Below are 21,758 nucleotides of genomic sequence, written 5' to 3'. Positions count from 1 at the left end.
ATGGCAAGACGATAAATTGACATTAGACATATTGACAATGACATTGGCTTAGCAATTTGGCACTTATCGAAACTCGAAGTTTTGAATTGAAATCCGTGATAAAATAGCAATATTTATTTACCTGTTTAAAAGTAAATTAATATAATGAAGTACTAGGAAAATTAGTTAAGTGATATATTTTGTTACAACAGTTTCTTATAAGACAGTGCAATGTCTAAACAAGAGGTATTACACAGATATTCACAATCAATAACATTGTTAAAAAAAGAGAGTACGGATGCCGGTATCAGTGAAGATGAGTTCCAAAAATTGTATTTTGATTCCCTGAAATCGCATAACATTACTGCAGAAAGAAATCCGCAAAGGCGTTATACAAAATATTTTACCATAGTGTTAATTACCTTAACAGTTCTCTGCATGGTATATAACTATAAGGCTATTTATAGTTATTTAATATGTAATCTACAAGAATATATATATCCAGGACTACGTCTGATTAGGAAATTGTCGATTCCCTTCATTTCCCTTTTCCCAGCATTAACAGGTTATGTATAATTATGTAAATAATCATTTAAAATGACATAGAATTTTGGAGTGATAACATGAAAGGTTAAAAAAATACATTCCTTTCGCAGAATTATATCAAGAACCATGTTTGATACAAAACCCATTCTTCACTGTCGTAGACATGGACTGCTGGCCATGTAGTAGCATCAACAATGTTAGACAAGCAAAGAATCCTCAGCCTACAAATCAGCAGCAAAGTGCACCATTTATATATGAGGTATCCTTTTAAATATACATTTAGATTTAGTGATAAACAAGATAAGATTCATACAACACTTTCACATTTCTTTTTTATTTCCAGACTGAACAGAGTGCAATTAAAATGCATACTTTAAGACAGATATACATGCAAAATAAAGAAATATTTGACAATGAAGCACCAAAAATTTTAACAAATAATAAATTTCATACAACCCCACAGGATCTATTTGAAAACATCCATATAGATGACAAAAACTTATACATTTGGTAAGATTAAATCTGAAGCAAGTTAAACCTTACTCCTGCCAAACTATCTATAACTTTTGAAAATAAATTCTTGTTACAGGAAATCCACAAATTTTAATGTAGCAAGAATTCTTCGTCAGGTAATCCCAAGACCAAAGGTAGTGCCCAAGTTTGGACAGAGTACTGAGAGATTTATTATTATTGATTCCAGTCAGAGTTCATTTCATGTGCCCGACACAGAATGCAACTTTTCTTTTCTTCTGTCACTCAGTGGAGCAAGAACAGTACAACTGAGGCCAGCGGAGGAATGTAAACATCAGTGTAAATCCTTAAAAGTTGAATTAAAAGAGTCTCATTTATGTAAGTATTTATTCAACATAAAACATCCAAAATTAAACAATATTTAATTTGTGTCATTCATTTAAATAAATGAAATAAATATTCACTACTTCTGCAGCTAGCAAGTCCAATGCTGCCTTTAGTATTATCTATTGTACACAATCAAGGAAGCACTTGAACAAACAAAACAATAATCTATTTTGGCATTTGTTTCAGTGTGGTACAATTGGTGGTATTGGAGACCAGTGGTTCAATCTTCAAGTGGCAATAATACTTTCATTGCACATGTTGGTTCATATTGTTAATGGTAAAAGCATACTTATGCCAATGTATTGTGACACATATAACAATCCCACCAATGGAATGTATAATACATTAATAAAATCTATTAACCCATATAAATTGAATCTATTATTGGCTAAAATCCCTATTCAAACTTTTCTTTTAGTTTTTGCTTAAGCAAAACTGGCACGAGTGAGATGAGTGCAAACACACTTAAGACAGTAATTGAAGTCCAAGACCATGCATCACTTGTTGAAGTTAATGTATGCAATGTTTGTCCTGCCTGTATTGCAACAAATGATGGTGGAGCCACACCTGAAAAAGATGATTATCATTTTTAAATATGTTGTGAGCAAGTGTAGTTATACATTTTGCAATGGCGACGCGATTCATTTCTATATACAGAGCGAACCAGCAGTTTTACATGAACTATTGATGAATTTAAGTGTTATTTTTATTCTCAAACTGTCTATAGTGATTATGTTCGAATTTTGTATACTGCACTAGACTTACTTATTATCAAAGTATTATTATTACTGACAAAAGAATAGGTCATCCACTATAGCCTGATCCTAAATGAAAATGATTACACATACCTATAAAAGTACCGAGAGCAAAAGGTACCAACGGAACTCCAATCACAGGTGCAGTCATATTGATAAACCAGTTTGGTAAGAATGGAGTCACCCTCAAGAATATTATATAATTAAGCAAATTATCCTGGTGCTTCGTCACTGCTTTAGACCACTGTGCCGCTCGCTCTGGGAAGAATTTCTTAACCAGCTTCTTTCCGAGCAGATTTGATAAGAAGAAACATAAACTGGCACCTATGGCTGAGCAACAGCAAACTAAAAGTAGTGCTAAATAAAATGGAAATAGAAATCCTGAAAGAATACTAAGAAAAATAGATCCGGGAATTGCAAATGTTTGCAAGCTGGGGTAATTGGTTAAGGGTATAGCTTCAGAAATATTTATAGTAATTGAATATTAAAAACATGTGTATCATAAAATTTGATTATAAGAAAAATTTTAAATCTGACTTTAAAAAAGAATCGAAAATATATGCCGCAGTAGACATTATTACAAAAGGATACAATATATAGACTAAAAATACTCCTAGTAATACTTCATGAAAATACTTGTCCTTATATCGGTCTAATACCAGACCTAATTGTTTGGAATCTTCCAGGTCCCATGGTAACTTCAAATGTTTTTTTTCATGTCTGAAAAACAAACACCATATACTGTTAGGTCAAGCAATATAATTACAGTGTAAACTCTATATAAGTGCACTGAAGGGACTGTGCATTTTATGGTGTTATAGAGAGTGGTTGTTAAATGGAGAGAAGAAAAATCAGAATTAGAAAAAGAAAAAGTTCATCTCAGTCTAGTGTTAGTAGTTATGTACATAAAAAAGAATCTTATTTGAACACTATTGCGTGTAGTCTGTTATTTTTGTCTGACGTCTTTTGCTGCACCAGTAATTTTGTTGTATTTTTTTAATTATTTTATTCATATCTTCTGATATTGAGGCATCTTGGTGACAAAAGAAGTAATTTTCAATTGCTTGATGCCGACAGTCGAGTTTATTGCGGGCTAGCATAATAAAGCGACAAAAGAACGTACACAGGTGCGCAGTTTTTACTAATTTTAGCAACTTAAAAGGTACTTTTTATTACTCAATTGTGGTCGTTATTGAGAGTGGGTGTAATGCTATGTAGAGTGTATCATTGTATGGAATACAACCTAAACCAACTAAGCCAATTGTTTTCGACGCTTTAGTTGTTAAATCAAGTGACGTTACATGGAGTTTACACTGTATTTTAAAGTTGTAGGTGTATAGCAACTGAATAATATAAATTGGACAATTCACACCAGTTATCTTGTTTTTTTTTTCGAAATTATGTGTATATTAGAAATTCAACTGTAAAGGCAAACATAGATGAACAAAAGAATGCAAAAATAAGTAGTTCTATTAAACTGCACTTAGCCAGCATGGAGGATTATGGCCTAATCTTTGTCATTCTAAAAAGAAACCCATGTAAGACAGAAGACAACAAAGGAATAAACATGATGGTTGTAAAGTACACAGGGTGTGCAGTGGCCACTGCTACCCATGGTCAAGTGCAACCTTCCTAACATACTTACTCTTCTAGTTCTGGAAATTGCCTATATACAAATCCTAAGGCAAATAATGACAATGCAAATATTATTATGACTAGCACCAAAGCTTTGGATGTTGATAGACCTGTAGGAGTACCTGAAACAAAAAGCACAATTTTACAAAATAGTTGCGGGTTTTTTATAGATATGATATAGTTCATTTTTATTTTATGACAAACAAGGATGCAGTCCAGCTGATAGTAACCAGTATGTGCCACCCATCTATAATCACCACAATAACAATAAGACATTCTACCGGAGGTCAGCCGCAGTTGCGTTACTACTCTGAGGACTAAATTTAAACGTCTTTTTATATTCCACTTATCACAGCTGCTAAACCAAAACAAAGTAGTGCCTAAAACTTATTTGGCAGAAATAGATGTGGTTGTATTGCCTCCAGTCGAACCACAAAGGATTAGACCAACTTTACACTCATGTTACATGACTCACAGTGGAATATCGCAAACAAAGTTTTATTGGTAGGATACATAATTCAAATGGGGAAGAAAGTATAAAAAACAATAAGGTAAAGGAAACAATAAAGGAATCAATACTTGGACAAGGATAGGTTAGCCCAGGATTTTCAACTCGTATGCACGTAATTCTTTGTTTAATGTTATGAACCGTGGAAGAAACAAAAGGATCTTGAACATCACCTCGGTCTTTTTCCGCTAAAGATTTACTTCTGCGATCAACAGTAGTCATGTCTTTGCAATCTGTGTACTAAGGGAATATAAATTAAAACTATATAACTATAAACAATACTACAAAATACACAAAACACTTGGAGTTATATATTTAGTGGTATAATTATACAAGCTCGCGGCTTTTATAAAATAGCACAAGAAAAATGAAAAGATTTTAAATTTGTAGTATACTAGATGTCAATTGAGTCAATTCATCTTTTGTCAAGTGACTTGCACTTGACAAGTCAACAAGAAATCGATGACATTTGACTTTGAATTTGACATTTTTTATCAAGCTACAAAGCCTTGGATTCTATTCTTTCAGCGTAACGTTACAGAATATTAAACTGAGCCGGTACATTGTAAATTAGTGCTCTATGGTTTCGAATAGGCTTTGTGAAAATATTGCTCAATTTGTCATAATAGATTATATATTTTTAAAACCAGGTTTTTTATAATTAATTATTAGAAAATCTTATTTTTTAAATTTTAAGTCGTATAAGTTCAAACCCCCACGATATTTTCGTCTGATTTCTCTGTACAGGGCCGGATTTAAGGGAGGGCAACCGGGGCGGCAGCCCGGGGCCTTCACAAAAGAGGGGCCCCCACAATAGAGACGTTGGATTTATTTTCTAAATTCCGACTAGTAAACACTAGTATAAAAAAAATATATATCTTAACCTTTAATATTTTTTTTCGCTGTTTTCCCTTTATCTACAGTACTTTGTACAAACATGAATACTAGAAGAATCTACCTGCGTTTCACAATAAAATATTTATTGAAAAACTCAACTGAAAAAATTGATCATTTTATTCGGAAAATAATTTGGGGCCAGGGGGCCTCCACTCTTTTCTTGCCCCAAGCCCTCTAGACCTCTAAATCCGGCCCTGTCTCTGTATTTCAAATCCCAAGCATGCTCTCTTCATAGCCATATCTTTATAATACATATGCTCAAAGGTGGTTAAAAAACCAAAAGCACAAGGCTAGTGAGACGAACTATGGCCTTAACCCCCCCACGCTGACGAAAGGCGAATGACCCTTACTGTTTTTATCTTGCTCTCCTTACACTGGTTTGCTAATGCTTGCATCGTTGCACTTATTGTAAACTTTGGATATTATTCAGTCATATTATGATTAACTTAAAATTATTACAGAGACTTCTATTCTCTTAAATGTAAAATATTATTTACCCTTCCGATAATCAAATCACTATAAGAAGTGTTCAGCAACGAAAAATGAATTTAATAATTCGAAACAATTCACCGTGCTTAAGTTTCACTTATAATTAAAATAAGAAGTTAAATTCCAAATTCCACTTTGCTTTGAGAGATGCATAAGTTCCTACTTAGGCATCTCTCAAAGCCTACCTATATCATATGCCTATAAGGATATAGGCCTATGATATAGGTAATTATGAAAACACTATCTGGATATCGCAACTCTTTATGGTAGAGAACTACTCAAGACTGGCATTTTTGTACTTTTATGTTTTTGTTGGGATAAATGGGTAGGTATTTAAATCTATATGCCTAATTAATTTATTTATATTAATAAATTATTCGTATTAGGTATCTTAGACTCATGATATCAAAGCATCTAAGGTTTTATACTAACAGTCGATTCCAAATAATAGGAGGACGTGGCAAGCAATGAAGCTAGACGAATACGTGGGAGGAGGTGTTTAGACACACACTTACTATACAGATGTACTACTTTGTTATAAGGTGGGCGACGCTAACGAAATCCGCGGGCGGTTTGTAAGAAATTGTACGTTGTATGAAGGAGTCTCCGCTCCGCGTCAGTCGCGAATCGCCACGCTCTATCTAACCGAGTCTCGCGTCTGTCGACTGTCGAGACTGTGCCGTCTAGTATCGAGACAGCAGACACGTACTTCAGTCGGCCGCTCGGCGGTCACCCCAGCCGGCCTTACCAAACCACTTGCGTTACCGTACCGCTACACCGAATTGGACCGTGTTTCACTCGCGTCCAACTCGACATCGGCCTTTTATTCACTTATTTACTCTGAAAACAAATATTATTTCAATGTCATAAACTCAAAAAAAACATTACCTCTATTATATACTTATTGCAGTTCGGTTTATAATGCAAAAAAAATCCTAATCATGCATAGAAGATGTGAAATTTGTGAAAGTGAAAATTCTAACAAATGCATTTTGAGATGCGGACTATTGTGAAAACACAGCATACATGAATAGGAGCTCAGAGGTAATTAAATACTAAATTATCTTTCTAACTGTAAACATACAGCAATATCTGCTTTTAACATTTTAACTATCAGTTTCCTCGCTACTTTAACCGTTAACCGCTGGTTTTAGTTCTTAACAAAAAGCTAAGTATCTATTGTGTACTAAGCATAGGTAAGAAGCTCAAAATTTAGCATCTTTCATAATGGTCCTAATTTGGTCTGAGATGATTAGATACTATTAAGGTGCAGTTTAAATAAATTTACGATTCACCACTTTTAAACAACCGTTAGTTGATAATTAAGAAAACTTTACAAATTTTAGGTACTCACTAATGTAAAGATGAAAACGTTACTAAGTAGAAAAAACAGCTTAGACTTACTATAAACACTTTTCATTATAACTAAACTACAGATAATATATATAAAAAATCTATTATTTTAAAACTTGTATTGGTTTTTAAATTATTTTCACTCTTTGAACGACGCCGCTTGCATCAATGCGGCCAATTAACTGGATATAACAGTCAATATTAATTTAAACTACCTATGTAGTTACTGTTCGTTAAATTGATACGCGCAGTGCTCTCATGATAATGACCCTATGTAGGATTATGATGAGCACTAGACTGAATGCACTTATTTATTTGCAGCTATTGCAGATATCACTTCTCCTACATTCATTACCATAATTATCGTAATAATTTTCTTACTTATTTTATGTAATATTTTGTGATTTTTTTTTCGAAAAATAAAACAGTCGTGCAACAGATACTTAGGTTAGGTCATTGGGTTAGGTTATACAGCCACTATCGTTCATTGCTATTTGTTACTAACCGCAAATAGGACTGGAATCCTACCTGAAGTGGTTCACCGATGTTTGAGCCTAAATCAGAACCCTCCTATTACTATATCTGTTTTAGTTACCACTTCCGATGTGTGGTCGATACACCGGATTCAAGAGACACAGTAGTTTAGCAGACTTGTAGGGCAAAAATAATTAATAAAGTTAAAAAAAAGTTTAGTAATAAATGGTTAAAAATAAGTTAATAACGGCTATGGTGCCACGGTTGACTTTCTATGTCAATTTTACAAACGATTTTATCTTATTGGAATTCGTTGCGATTATGACGTAACTATGCAAAGTAAAAGCTAGTTTTGACACGAGCTTTTCTCGATCTAGATCAGTATTAAATACTTTACCAGGCTACTGGCTAGTTTACCAGATTTACTCAGTTATTTCTGGAAATGCCGGTTCAGTCTGCTTCTTACGAAGACCCTATATATTATACATGTAGGTACATATAAGAGTTAGTAAAGTAGAATAATCTAGATTCTTTGTTCTAAATTATAGCTTATATAGCCTCTAATTAGAGCTAGTTCTTTGTTGTAAGCTTTTTTAATTTTTCATCTTTTTTTGGTAACAATATGAGAGTCCAAATAAAGCTTCAGTTCATTAGAAAGCTCGCCTTATTGTTTTTTTTCTTGCTACGGATTAAAAATATATCGAAAAGTACATATAAGTAACCTAATAATTTATATCCATTACAACTGTACGAACTACCAAACGCTAGATTTTACGATCAAATTGCACAAAATCTATAAATAAAACCAACAGTTTTGTATTCCGCTCATAGTAGAACTAAACAATGACCTCAGTCCATAAGTGGTTATTATTCCATTGGATAATCTCGCGTAGGTGAATTGATAGCACACGATATCCACTGGATATAATTCACCTCTCAACAATATCAAGGATCTTCGCTACAAGATGTTGCTGGAAGTTTTTATTATAGAACAAATTACAATTACAGGCAAGGTGATAAAAAATACACGATGGAGCAACCATTGCTGACTTTAAAAAACTTAGGTATATCTCGCTTGATCTCGGATTGATTGAAATTTCTGTATCTTATATTTTAGAATAACTTATTTCTAAGTGATAAAATATTGTATAGGACACTTTCCTCCCCATGTCCTGCTTAAGCTACTATATAGACGCATGTTTGGTTACAGGTAATGCGAGGTGGGATACCGAGGTTGTACCTGGTAGTAGCGGCGCTGGCACTCGGTTCCGCGTCGGTGCAGGGCTTGTGCGAGCGCGGCCGCACCTGGTGGCATCGGCAGCTCGGCACCTGCCTGCCTTGCACGAGCTGCGACCCGCGCCACCTCGCCGTGCAGTACCCCTGCGAGGTGCACCGCGACACCGTGTGCCAATCCCTCTACGAGATACGCATCTGGCCCTTCCACAGACCAGCCCGCAATTACAATGCCACGAACGATAGTGAACCTAGTGATGACGAGTACGAGGAATACACGGACTACGATAAAGTGACTGAAAGTGTAGGTGATGTGTCAGGATGGGACATTCAAACCTCCACGTTGACTGTAGCGGCGAGCGGCTGCGTTGTTTTCTTTATAGTGGTGGTTAGCTTGTCGGTGTATCACGCGAGACAGTGGAAAGTCCTAAAACTAGCCCTTAAGTCAGGTAAGGAACCCTTGTCCATAAGTAATTACCTAACTTAGGTTAACTTTTTTTTTTTTTTTTTGTTGACGAGGGGGAAACCTTCAAAAGGTACCCTATGCCGTGGGAGCGACACGGGGTTATGTGGGATTCTTACCGCACTAAAACCCCCCCAGTGGCCGTCCTCGGCGCTGCGTAGAGGACTCCGGGATCTCCAACGGAACGCAACCGGAGTCCACTTGGCGCGTTGCCCCGTCGGGCTCCGCCCAGGTGAGCTTGAAACTCACCACACCATCTGGTGTTCACGACGGTATGCGACCACACATACCGCCGTCCATCCCGGGGTTGCTAGTCGGGCGGTTCGAGCTCCCACTCTTGCCGTCCGCAACCCCGGAACTTAGGTTAACTATAAAATGTTTAATAATCACAATAGCGGTATGGGGTAGACATCGAAAGACTTATAAAATTATTGATATATTGACAGTGCGAAGACTAACTAAAACTACTAGCTATTTCATTAGACTCAGACATCATGACGTCATAAACCATATTTGTAGAGTTCCAACTCTAGATTTTAATTGTCTCTCATCGTCTCAAGATGTCTGTAATCATCAAAGGTACTTACATTTGAATTTTAAGAGAAAATTTAATTATAAAGTGGGTCTGCAACTGTGTGCACTATAACTAAACAGTCAAATGACATACATCCATACGTACAAACTTTCACCTGAGTGAGATTACACAAGTGATCCTTTACAAATAACGTAGCCATCGATCGAGGCATGAGGGTGCCACTAAACTTTCATAAAAATAGAGTCCGAGTCATGTAGGGTCGACCACACGACTGAGCAGGCGCCACTGTTTTTTTGTCATCCTTTAGATAAATAAGTACATTAGCTTTCAATTCTTTGTTGTCCGACATCTTGTCATTCTGAATGTCCATTAGTTAATATAAAACGAATGGAGTAATAAAAACAAACTGGCAACTACACATTCACGAAAACAACCTAATGTTTTCCTCGTATTCTGACTTGCAAAAAACGTTTCTGAAAACTCTTAATTCGCATTCGTATACACGCTGGAAAACATAAACAAATTTTGGCTATGATCCACCAGGCCCGTGTATAAACATGTACTCGTACCTAACTACTTTACAGTAACTAGTACACAAACATAATATATGTAGTAGACCGAAATAAGTATGCAACAATATCACACTTTTAATTTCAGTGAAATATTTATTAAAATCGAAACGAGAATTAGTTTCTATGTATTCTTAATTAGCAGCTAGATTTTGACTAAAAATATAGTGCCTATATAATAATTGTCAAGTATCTATGGAAGTACGCATACGTGGGTATACTTTTCATGATGACATAAAAAGAGGGTTTAAAAGTAGCATGGATTCGAAATTTATTAGCGAAAAAAAACTATTTGAATATTTTTTCCTTGCTTTTGCGAAGTGGGAGGTCTGAAATAAATGGTCACAACTTATCGGCGAAAAAATGTGTCTTTAAAAAAATTGTTCTCGTCCCTGTATGTTGAGGGGGTTCGGTCCCCCCAAACGTCTCCTTTTATAAACGCTCATTATAAAAGGGTATATTTATTAAACTAAGCAAAAGAATCATTGCCGTTATGAGAAATAGTACATAAGTACAACTAAAATGAAATCGGATAACATGTTACGTTGCCCATATGGGTGGCTCAATACCGGTTTATTTATTCAGGACGGTGATGATCGGCCGACCTCCATGTATCAGAATAAGTACGAAGGTACGTCTGTTTGTATGTAGGTAACTAACGAAACTCGCGACATACACTGAATACCAAGAGATTAACGATTAATAACACGAGTACATCTTCAATAATATGCAGCGTAATCGTTCAATTCATAGTTAATTTTTACAAGGTTATCCGCCATTTGTCATCTGACTACAAATATGATCACTGTATCATTGTGTAGGCTTACATGAAACTAAACAAAAGTTTAAAATTATATTAGTACTTAAATTATGTACCTACAATAAACGGAATGAAATTGTAGTACCAAAAGCTGATTTTAATTAATAATGAAAAATAAACATATTTCGCATTGTTTTTTTACTATTCAAAGAAATTAGGGTCTTGCAGAGAAATTAGGGCGATATGTCTAAAGTCTAAGAGTTGATGACTTGTTTACATAATTACTGTGTATGTGGGTGATTAATATAGTATACTTACTTCACACACACGCAGGGGAAAATGTAGCTGTACTAATTTAATAGTTTTATAACGTGCCATAAATCTAGGTTCGCGGTGGTTTCGTGAAGACGCGCCGCGAGCAGGGAGAGCGTAAACAATGCGTGTTTGTTTGAACATGTGCACTACTAATTTTGACCTGCGGCAGACCGCCGTTGTAACAATAGCTAACGGTTTTTTATTTTGGTCCTGTTCTTTAAACCGAAACTAGAATGAATATAGAGTAGACACTGCATAGAGCCATAGACTTTCTATGCCATAGACTTTCGTATAATTCGATTTAGTAGTCAGTTTAAAAAAAACTCCGTTATTTTAACGGATATATTAGGTAGTTTATTCATAAAATTTAAAACATAAACATTTATTCGAACGTACTTGTTATTTCGAAGTTACAAAAATACTCGTAACATTTAGAAAACGTTAGTATCGTACATTAACTGCGTTAAATGTGATTATAAACAAAAAATAATGCTTACGACAGAAATTATAACTCTGTTAAATAATATTTCACTAATCATTATTTCTTCCACAGACTTCCATGATTTGTCAGCAAAGCTGAAATTGATGGAGGCCGGTGGTGAACCTCCGGCCGAGCCAGTCGTGCCCACCGACCACCACGTCTACAGCAACATACACATCGGCAAAGATGCTCTACTTGGTAAGAAATGGTTCAATACTCTACCATGTTACGACAACACCTCTTGGATTGTAACGTCACGTTATACATTTAAATAATGTATGCTGTAGATGCAATCGCGATATCTACAATATGCAATAACCGTCATTTAACATGACAACGTACTTAATTTAGCAAATGGTTTTAGTTACTTTCATACATTTATAAATAGGTTCAAAATAGCAAAGAAAACAATTTCCCATACTAATAATATTGGTATGAGGACGTAAAACTAAAAACCTTTAAATACACGCTCACAAAGGCCAACATAAGCGTTTCACGCCGCGCACCATAAATATTAACCGAAAAAAGGTATCCCAAAAGCGGAATGTTTATCATGTATACTCATAACTTTCGTTACGGCCAGGTCGTAAGCGAGGATCCCCTGGCGACATGCCAGTAGGTTTTAAAATACAAACGTGCGTGGGCGACTAGCCGACAGCCGAGCTGCTCTCGTTCCCGCCAGTACGCGCTCCGGGGTCACATTCATGCACGTTTAGTTAGGTACTGCGTGATTTATATGCTCTCAAACACCCACAGGAAAAATGTTTATTCAAGATCAGACATTATGTAAACAGAACTGAAATGCACTTAGGAATATTGATTGAAAAAATGTTGATAGTCAGCCATAAAAGTTTCCAGACCGTTCGTGCTATTATTACTCGAGTTTTACTTTTTGTATAAAACATATTATATCTATTTATTTACTTTACGTAAATGTAATGTAATGTAAATCGCAGTGTTTAGAAATTCCTATTTCGTTCGCACTAGATCACTTCTCATTCCCGCGCGCGTCAAAGTTGACGATTCTAAGTTAAGACGTAAATTTAGTACACGGGTTGAAAGTAAATCGGTTGATTTCACCTTCACATTCCATAAGAAGCGTTGCCCGTGTCCCCAACAATGTAGGACTGGTACTAATAATAGATGATCGTTACAGATGGGTAGTTAGGTGGTTAGTTTACCCTACGCCAAATGTAGACGTGCCCTAACTACGCACGTGCGTTCATTAAGAAGTAATTTGTAATGCAAGCTTGTCGCCCGTAGCCACCGCCGCCTCTTCCGCTCCTGAGGTTTCACTCGGGCCGCCGCCGGTAAGCCTCTCACTTCCTGCATTTCTACTGATTTTTGACAATTAAACGTAAATAACCTTATTGACTTTCAATTTAGTAGGTTGTTGAACTTACAACATCGATATAATAAAAGGTGAGTTATAAATTACAAAAATCATTTTTTATTTAGTTCCCATTATGGAGGGATTGCATTTAAGAATTAAAGAGCATTTAGGAAATATTAATTTATTCAACGAACTGTCTTTGAGGAAACTTGTAGAGCATCCCATGGGCATTCCCTATAAGATTTTCCCTATTAATTTTTTTATTTTTTTTTATAAAAAAAAATATTCAATTTCTAAACAACCCTTTATTTTCGAGATCTGTAGTAACTTCTAACTACGGAGTTCATACGTAATACTCGTATTACTTGGGAACAGACTGCAAACTTGGTATTCAGTGCAGAGCACGCAAGTCGTGGGATAAGGGATCAGTGGCGGTCTTCGAGTAGGATTTTACTTACACCTTAATTTCTAAGCGGTTTCCATTAACATACGATACGATACAGTAACATATGACTTATAAAATACTAATATAAAAGATGAAACTAACATAGAATTTGCTAAAATAAAAATATGAATAAATAAAAAAAGTGTGTGTGTGTCAGCTACGACGCACGATTGGAGTTTACTCCTTACGAACGATAATTATGATATATATAGAATAGAAAAAAAGGGTAAATGAACGCATCTGCTAAAATGATAAGAGAAACAAACATATATCTGTAATTATTCGGATTATTTATATTACTTCAATAATGCGTATTACATAAAGTATGTTACAAAATAATATAAATAATAATAATAATAATAATTGTGTTCAATTTATACAAATCCAATTTTAGGATGATTGATTTCTTTCACTTTGAATTATAATATCATTCTTAAATACTGTAATTATCGTAATACGCAGGCGCGCAACACACACGTACAAACATACGCACACATTCAACTCTCAGACTGGAGGTAGTGAACTATACAGTGAGACTACGAAGTATCGCGCAAAGAGGAGACCCCGAGAATGAGATACGCTGTGTAATGTATTCCATCTCACTCTTTTACACGTTCAATCCTACAGATATATATGTTTGTCTCTTTCTACGTTACGCCTCAACTTTTCGTGTTACACTTGATTTTACTCCTCATAAAATTTCCGTACCGGGCCTTATAACTCAAATCGTTTCTTAAGGAGTAAACTCCAAAAACGAAGTAAAAACTATAATATGTATGCTATTATATTTTAAATGCTATTATTAAGTTTAAATTAAATTAGCTATATATGTATGTAGTTAACACGAATCTTTATCCTAGGTCACTCACTGATCAAAGGGAGAGGCATTAAGTAGGTACGTACCTACGTATTAAAAACAAACTTAAAAAACATGCCTACATGGTAAATTTATTATAAAAGTGTAAATAACTTAAAAAATAAAAAATAAAAAAATAGTACATTACAATACGAGGACGAAAAAATTTTTTCTGACAAGTGTGAGTTTGCAGGCCGAGCCGCAGGCGAGGACTGCAATCACACGAGTCAGAAAAACATTTTATATCACGGCGTGCGTAAATTGACGTTTTACGCACGCTTCGCGTGCGCAAAACCCCCATTTCCGACCCCGTAATATAAAATTTTATACAACACGCGGACGAAAAATGTTTTTCTGACTCGTGTGATTGCAGTCCTCGCCTGCGGCTCGGCCTGCAAACTCACACTTGTCAGAAAAAAATTTTTCGTCCTCGTATTGTAATGTACTATTTCGTCCGCGTGTTGTATAAAATTTTATATTACGGGGTCGGAAATGGGGGTTTTGCGCACGCGAAGCGTGCGTAAAACGTCCATTTACGCACGCCGTGATATAAAAACAATAAAAGCAGTTTCAAGCGATGAGAACCTAAAACTGATTTAAAAATAAAGAAAAACTGAAAGTCAATACACTAACGCAATGGAAACAAAAGCTTAACGTATGGTTTTATTATGTGTAAAACAAAGTCGAGTCACGTTAAGTCGTGATATTCGTGTTCACGTATCTCTCTTCAGACCCAACACCCATTGTTGTTGTTATCATGGTGTTAGTAAAACGAACTTTAATAGTTCAACGAATGTTGTAACACTCATTAACCACTGTTGACCGTGTCACGCATTTCCTTGTTCGACATGTCATAAAAATCCAGGTATTTTATTTTTCTAATTTTAGTTTGAGTACGTAGACTTAACAATGGGTTTATATAGCTGACGGTACTAAATAAAACGTGGGAATTTTATGTTTAGATACAAGTGAAAGACTGACACACCTATGCATCAATTCAAATATAACTTATCCGTTAAAAATCCGTTAGGCGGCTTTAGAATTTAAAGACGTTAGAATAAACAACTATCCTTGACATTAAGAAGAAATTACTCGAAATCCTAGTATTGATTCAGATCGGAAGTAGATAAGGCTTTCAATACCATTTGAGATTATTATGAATGTATTCTAGTACTTCAATTTCATAAAATATAGACTATTACTACTGAAACAAAACACGTTTGTTGCTATCATCAGTCGAAGAAGCATTGTCTGCAGTAATCATTTAACATGCTTACCAGTCGCTTCATGTTCATACATAAAAATCTATGTACATTCAAAATGATTAGTAACGGCTTATCGACACAGACTTCTTCCGGAGATGTTTCCTCTAATTAAACGAAAACAAGAATGTGGAACATATTGGAGCAATAATTTAACCCAAGAATGGACTTCCGATACATCTATTCCCGACTTTTAATTAGTGGGATACGGAAAAAATCTGAGCCCTATAAATATGAGCGGATGTAGAGAGGTAAAAACGTGCGTCACGACCGGCCCCATTTCACTCCGCGCCAGGAAACGGCCCGAAAGCTTCTTGTGATGTTTGTGGTCAATAATAGACTTCATCCAATCTAAACTGTTTATTGCCGATCTATCATAAACGCCAGCACCGCTATTGACGTGCGCGCAAACATACATAAATTATATCAACCTTGTTAGTTGCCGGGTAACATACTAATAACCGACGCGTTTTACGAAAAAATATCAGTCAGTCGGATTAAGATAAACAAAATGAAATACATTAAACAAAACAGCACCATCAGCTATTACTTAAATTGATAAAAGCCGTGTTAAATGTTTTTAACAGACTTCCCAAAGGAAGAGAGGTTATCTATTCGTCGCGTATATTTTTTTTATGTATTTTTTATTTTATAATTTAGAACAGGAGTAACACGGTCATAGTAAGTAGATATCTAATCAAGCTGTGAAATTATTAAATCTCTAACTGGTATCAGCCACGTTCAGGTAGGTTGCTGCTAAAAAGAAGAGATTTGCTTGTTTTCTTAAAAACCAGGACTCGACAGCGATTTTAAATTTAAACACTACTTTTATAAACCAGAAAGAAGTGCACCGATGCAACCGAGTAAAGTTCTCCCACCTTACCTGACGCGTTATTATTTTAAAACAATAGACCCTATTTCGGAAGCGCAGTGTTTTGCATTTAATAATAAACAGAACATAAAACCATGAGAAACGGCCCGAACAATATCAATGTTGCGTGCAGAATTGCAAATTGACTAGTGAATTTCCTTTCCTTTCGGGGCTACGGAAGTGGTGGGTTCACGGGTTCATACCCGCCGTCCTCTTGGCATGCAAAGTGCGTAATCAGTAATTGTTAAGCAATGATCGAACGTTTTTCGAAATTCAAGTCTTCAACCAACTGAAGGCAACGTGATTATAAAATAAATTTCAAATATTCATATGAATATGACATAATAAAATGCAAACGAGTACTTAGTAGTCTATGCTACTTCTATATCTTAATGTAATTTTTATTTCCTATTATAAAAGACGGGATTAACATTGATTAGCAGGTAAACATTTGTCGGGTTACAATTATTTATTTTTATTTTTAAAGGCTTATTCAAACTGCAATAAGGAAGTTGTCTATACAATATAATAAGAATATGTATATATTGCGTTATAGGAATTTACGTTATTCAATTTAGACTACTAATTTAATTAAAACTACATTATGAATTATTCTTTCATTTAAGAAAAAAATCGTAAATAAATGAGCCGATAGTTCATTCTTAAATCGGCAACAATAAATTTTGCTGTCTTGTAATATTAATGTACTGAGTCCCAACATCAATCAAGTCAAGAGAAGCGTGGAACGTTTAAGTCCAGCCCTTATCATGCTTTAAATATATCGTCGCGACACTCAGACTGAAAGGCAAATGATTTATTATGTTTATACAGTGCGTCCCAGGCCCAACAAACCGACGGCTCTCGTTCGCAAATAAGATTTAAATTGTCGTCTCGCGCACCAGACAGCACAAAGAATTGGCGAACGTTTGAAGGTTAAATCACATTCGGATAGCGGGAACGATTGCGGCTTAGATGGGAATGGCTTCCTGGAAATTTCGCCTAAAATAGCCGACCTGCGCATGTTCCCGTACTTGCCAATATCACAACCCTGTTTATAAACACCGCCGTTCAATAAATTAGCCTGTTGTTATTAGGAAGCTCAGGCTATTCTCATTTCTCACGAGCATTTCCGAGGATTAGGAACGCGCCATGTTATGCTATCCGTGAAACTGCTAGTCCGCTTTGAATATAGAAATGAATCGCGTCGCCGTAGCAAATTGTATGATTACACCTGCTCGCAACAACTTCAGACCGGACTAGCAGTTTAGCGCGGACTATACCTATACAAACAATGACCATTTAAATAGAACTAAATTATAAGCTATGATACTAATAAATTTATGACCGAACAGGAAACGGATACATGCCATAGATTATAGTTTCGTGCATATTTCATAATATTATAGCTAATTCTGTTATTCGGTTGAACAGTTCTTGATAATTTACCTACTATCGTCGTACCCGAAGATAAATAGTTGTTCGTTTGGTCACTGCAAAAACTACAGATAGGAAGTTTGAACACTATAACTAGTAGTCAGTGGAGCAAGTTGCATTTAATTACCTAGGCCGTTCACGCGCTCTGAAAATTATGCATATTATTTGAAGTCTCAAATAATATACGCAAGCAATATACCTAAACAATTGAGCATTCCACCAGTAAGTAGTACATGAAAACAGTTGCATTTTGTATAAGGAAGACATGCATCTTATACAAAATGCAACCATTTTAATTTCCGCGAGGAGTTACTCCTCGCAACCGCGAATACGTCGGCAGCTGTATGCTATTTAGAATTCCATACGCACGCCAGCACGCCGTAAATTCAAATACGGTTTCTACAAACCGCAATTAGCATTAGGTCCTTTAAATGGACAAGCTTTTTTATGAAGTTACGCAAGTATAGGCGATTAAGTTTTATTCTAAATATTGCCATTTTATAACGCGTTTAGCGAAAGTACTGATCTTTCAGAAATTTTACTGTCACTTAAAAAGTGACGTGAAATAATGTTTAACTATTTATGAAGATTTTCATATTATATTAAACTTGTGATAATAAAATAAATAAGTGTTCAGCAAATAAACAAAATCATTCCACGACGATACTGAATTGATAAATGCACATAAAAAATCGGAAAAAATACAAAATCGATGTCATATTTGAAGTAGTGGTACTTCAAATCAGATATTATCTGTTTAAAAATGATTTAGGGAGTTTTTTTTTTTCATAATAAAGAGGAAAATTACAAGTACTGGGCGCTATGTTTGGGCATTTTTACAAATGTGTAATATTATTTATGTTCTCGTTATTCTAACAGCTTTATTTAAATACTATTTATTTTATTACAGGTCCAGGAGCAGCTAAGAAAGGCTTGGGCAACGTGTACACGCAAGAGAAACATTCATCTTAGTTAATTTAATAATGCTAGCGACTATAAGTCAAGGTACAGTACAAATATTAAAGAACCTCGCACATCGACGAATTGAAGTGATAGAATGAAATATTTTTGAATTCGAAATATATGAATTACGAAACACGTTTTGTTTTCTTTATACTCGTCTATTTAGTAATTAACTGTAATTTTACCAATTGGATAAATTCTAACGTTAAAGCATTTTATCTGTAACTTTAAGTTTCATGCAAGAAATAACATTGTTTCAACTGCAAACTTTCCATTAAAATCTTTTCAAAATCGCTTTAGCTGAGTGTTTTGAAAAAGGTAAATGTGAATTAACCAAATAGTGAAAGTAATCATTTCATTTATTACATACATTGTAGACTGATTTCCTAGAATAATAAATAACTTGTATTACCTATTTACTTTTCTGACTAAAAGTTCAAACATTCACACACAATAAAATTAATAATTGAATAATGTTATGATGACAAGCAAAAGGAACCGCCTTAACGAGGTAATGGCACAGCACGCGCTCGTACGCTTGTATGCACTATGCGCACTATGCACTATGCGCACGTTACATACAGAATAACGCCTTTGACTGCAGTGTATAACATTTTCTGTATTTGTCGTATATTGTAAATTATTGGCAAATTAAATCTATTGAAATTGCCGTTATTAAATCAACAAACTACTTTTTCTATTAATGAAATTTTAAATCTAAATTCATGTTGTAAATAATCATTTGTTCAAAGGACAATCGTAAGGGCGATTGCTTGTGTGGCTAGATTTTGACAAAGACAACATATTAAAAATTATATGCTAACTTTTAAAATTGGGTTATAAATAAAAAGAAACAGATATTTTACAATATTATATATTACCAATATCGGTACTTGCAAACTGGAGCAAAATATCGATTCTATTACATTAAAAACTACTTATCAACATCAAAACATACCTTATATCTCAAAAATAATAATTTACTAACAAACATGAAAAAAGTATTACTAATCAGCATTAGAAATGATCGCTAAATTGTTCATAACATAAGTCCCTACGGAAAAACATCATAATTATGAAGTACGACATACAGATTCAGTAAAATAAAAGTGTTTCAACAATAGAAATAAGACTGAACACGAAAAACCTTTTTACGTTAACGTTTTTTAAGAACCGGTCCATTATATTATGTAAGATATTAACGTGTTCGAATTAACAAACTTTATAATATCAATATAGTTGCATTTATTACAATGTTTATAGCATGGAAAAGTTATTTGATATAAACGAATCTAATTATCGCCATCTAAAATAATGAAGAATATTTCCATTAACTTTTGAGGTTAGTCACTGCAATCAGTGATGATAGATAGAAATTGGTAAGCGGCATATTTTTCAACCACTTTTATTTTTCAAGTTAATCACAGTGAACAAATGTAGTAAATACTTAATCTAAATTACATAACGAATTATTCAATTACCAAATATTGATCTACGACCACTGTTACATTATCACTATAAAGAAAATCTTTAATGATTGTGAGATAAACTAAAAAAAATACAATCGTATGTAATTTTCAATATGCGTGTTACAATATTCGAATTATTAGGTACAATATAAAAACCATGCATCTTCTAGTTTGTTACACAAATTTTATTGTATGAAATGCTTGAATCACTTTGATAAATTATGTCGAAGGTGTTCTGAATAACCATGTTAGGGACAGTCACGTATATTATAAAATAAAATAATATATAATAAGCAATATAACTACTGACAAACACATAACAAACATCAAGTATCATTTTAATTCCAGTGGAAAAAATTGAATTTAAAATTGAACAGTTTCAAAATTACAAATAACCTAACATTTTGTTGTTACCTTACACGTTTTAAAGGATACTCGCTGTTTGGTTTCACACACATTTTTATAGTATTTGGTAAACCACATACAATGTCGAATTTTACAGATACTTGACAAATACAATTTAACGAAAATCCTTCTATTTTGTCGGTACTTGCTTCTTTTTAAGTTTCTAGGTATGGACATACGACAAAAAGATACAACATTCACCTGTTTGGCTTTGGTAAATAATGAGGGAACTATTCTTTAACTTACAATACTTTTAATTAACAATAGTGTTATCTTGAGCCTGTTCTGTTATTATTCTAAGTCCATACAAATGAATACGCGTAATCAGCTAATGAAAGTAATAAATGCGTAATGCTGTATCAGTTAATTCTAAGGCTGCTAAGAAATCTAGGCTAAGATATGGAACAACGTACACGTGTCTTCAGTCTTTAAATAAAAGCAGTGTGTTGTACTTACAGTAACTTATTCCGTAATCCTTTTTTTTATTAAATTATTTAATTTGGCCCCTGGGGTGTAGGATTGCGTGGAACAATCCCATAGTAAATAGCCACCCATAAACAACGTCACACGCTAAGAGGGGAGGGCTCGAGGAAGTAACGACGGACTGGAGGAGTGATAAGCTTAAATAACGTCACACGTCAACGTTTACAGTATTAAACGCGAAATGTTAACCATAAATTAAAAAAAACATTGCAAACTCTCACTTGTGTTACAATATGATTAAACTTAACATTTTTCATTAATATAATAAATCTTATACCGTTCAGTAATGAGGTTTATATTTTGTAAATTTTCAAAAATATTTCATTTGTTGCAGATTTTACTAAAAACATTAAACGAAAATAAAGATAATATTGAAACTAATACGAT

At 34.5% G+C, this 21,758-nt stretch overlaps 3 protein-coding genes across 4 annotated transcripts; 2 read left to right on the top strand and 1 right to left on the bottom strand.

The window, feature by feature from the left end:
• Positions 1 to 14: 14 nt before the first annotated feature.
• Positions 15 to 1,755, top strand: LOC140751939 (uncharacterized). Its single transcript, XM_073086058.1, has 5 exons — positions 15 to 544; positions 636 to 784; positions 869 to 1,035; positions 1,115 to 1,374; positions 1,570 to 1,755. The coding sequence occupies exons 1-5, from the start codon at positions 211 to 213 to the stop codon at positions 1,656 to 1,658; spliced, it is 999 nt and encodes a 332-aa protein (XP_072942159.1). The 5' UTR covers positions 15 to 210; the 3' UTR covers positions 1,659 to 1,755.
• On the bottom strand, positions 1,370 to 4,719 carry stas (Transmembrane protein stas). Of its 2 annotated transcripts, none has more exons than XM_073086059.1 (5): positions 4,353 to 4,719; positions 3,784 to 3,895; positions 2,730 to 2,858; positions 2,232 to 2,569; positions 1,370 to 1,950 (listed from the first exon to the last, which is right to left on the bottom strand). In XM_073086059.1, the coding sequence occupies exons 1-5, from the start codon at positions 4,501 to 4,503 to the stop codon at positions 1,781 to 1,783; spliced, it is 900 nt and encodes a 299-aa protein (XP_072942160.1). In that variant the 5' UTR covers positions 4,504 to 4,719; the 3' UTR covers positions 1,370 to 1,780. The 2 variants fall into 2 exon arrangements, with proteins under 2 accessions (XP_072942160.1, XP_072942161.1); XM_073086060.1 differs by having other exon boundaries at positions 4,455 to 4,719.
• Positions 4,720 to 6,234: 1,515 nt separating this feature from the next.
• On the top strand, positions 6,235 to 19,149 carry wgn (Tumor necrosis factor receptor superfamily member wengen). The gene is made up of 4 exons (XM_073086061.1): positions 6,235 to 6,711; positions 8,705 to 9,176; positions 11,923 to 12,048; positions 18,962 to 19,149. Exons 1-4 carry the CDS (start codon positions 6,694 to 6,696, stop codon positions 19,021 to 19,023), a joined length of 678 nt encoding a protein of 225 aa, XP_072942162.1. The 5' UTR covers positions 6,235 to 6,693; the 3' UTR covers positions 19,024 to 19,149.
• The last annotated feature ends 2,609 nt before the right edge of the window (positions 19,150 to 21,758 follow it).

This window comes from Epargyreus clarus, unplaced genomic scaffold (assembly GCF_041222505.1).
Source record: "Epargyreus clarus isolate Ecla_fem2 unplaced genomic scaffold, WU_Ecla_fem_2.2 ptg000023l, whole genome shotgun sequence".
NCBI lineage: Eukaryota > Metazoa > Arthropoda > Insecta > Lepidoptera > Hesperiidae > Epargyreus > Epargyreus clarus.
The sequence above is the reverse complement of the archived record's forward strand: the minus strand, read 5'-3'. Positions and strand labels throughout refer to the sequence as shown.

Bases quoted from the DNA above. Each gene is read 5' to 3' on its own strand.
- wgn (XM_073086061.1), top strand. The intron at 9,177-11,922 runs GTAAGGAACCCT...TTTCTTCCACAG, and splicing joins AAAACTAGCCCTTAAGTCAG to ACTTCCATGATTTGTCAGCA. The intron at 12,049-18,961 runs GTAAGAAATGGT...ATTTTATTACAG, and splicing joins CGGCAAAGATGCTCTACTTG to GTCCAGGAGCAGCTAAGAAA.
- stas (XM_073086059.1), bottom strand. From the start codon at position 4,503: ATGACTACTGTTGATCGCAGAAGTAAATCTTTAGCGGAAAAAGACCGA. The intron at 2,859-3,783 runs GTAAGTATGTTA...TTTGTTTTTCAG, and splicing joins CAATTTCCAGAACTAGAAGA to ACATGAAAAAAAACATTTGA. The intron at 2,570-2,729 runs GTATCCTTTTGT...CAATTACCCCAG, and splicing joins GTATTTTTAGTCTATATATT to CTTGCAAACATTTGCAATTC.
- LOC140751939 (XM_073086058.1), top strand. From the start codon at position 211: ATGTCTAAACAAGAGGTATTACACAGATATTCACAATCAATAACATTG. The intron at 785-868 runs GTATCCTTTTAA...TTTTATTTCCAG, and splicing joins GTGCACCATTTATATATGAG to ACTGAACAGAGTGCAATTAA. The intron at 1,036-1,114 runs GTAAGATTAAAT...TTCTTGTTACAG, and splicing joins GACAAAAACTTATACATTTG to GAAATCCACAAATTTTAATG.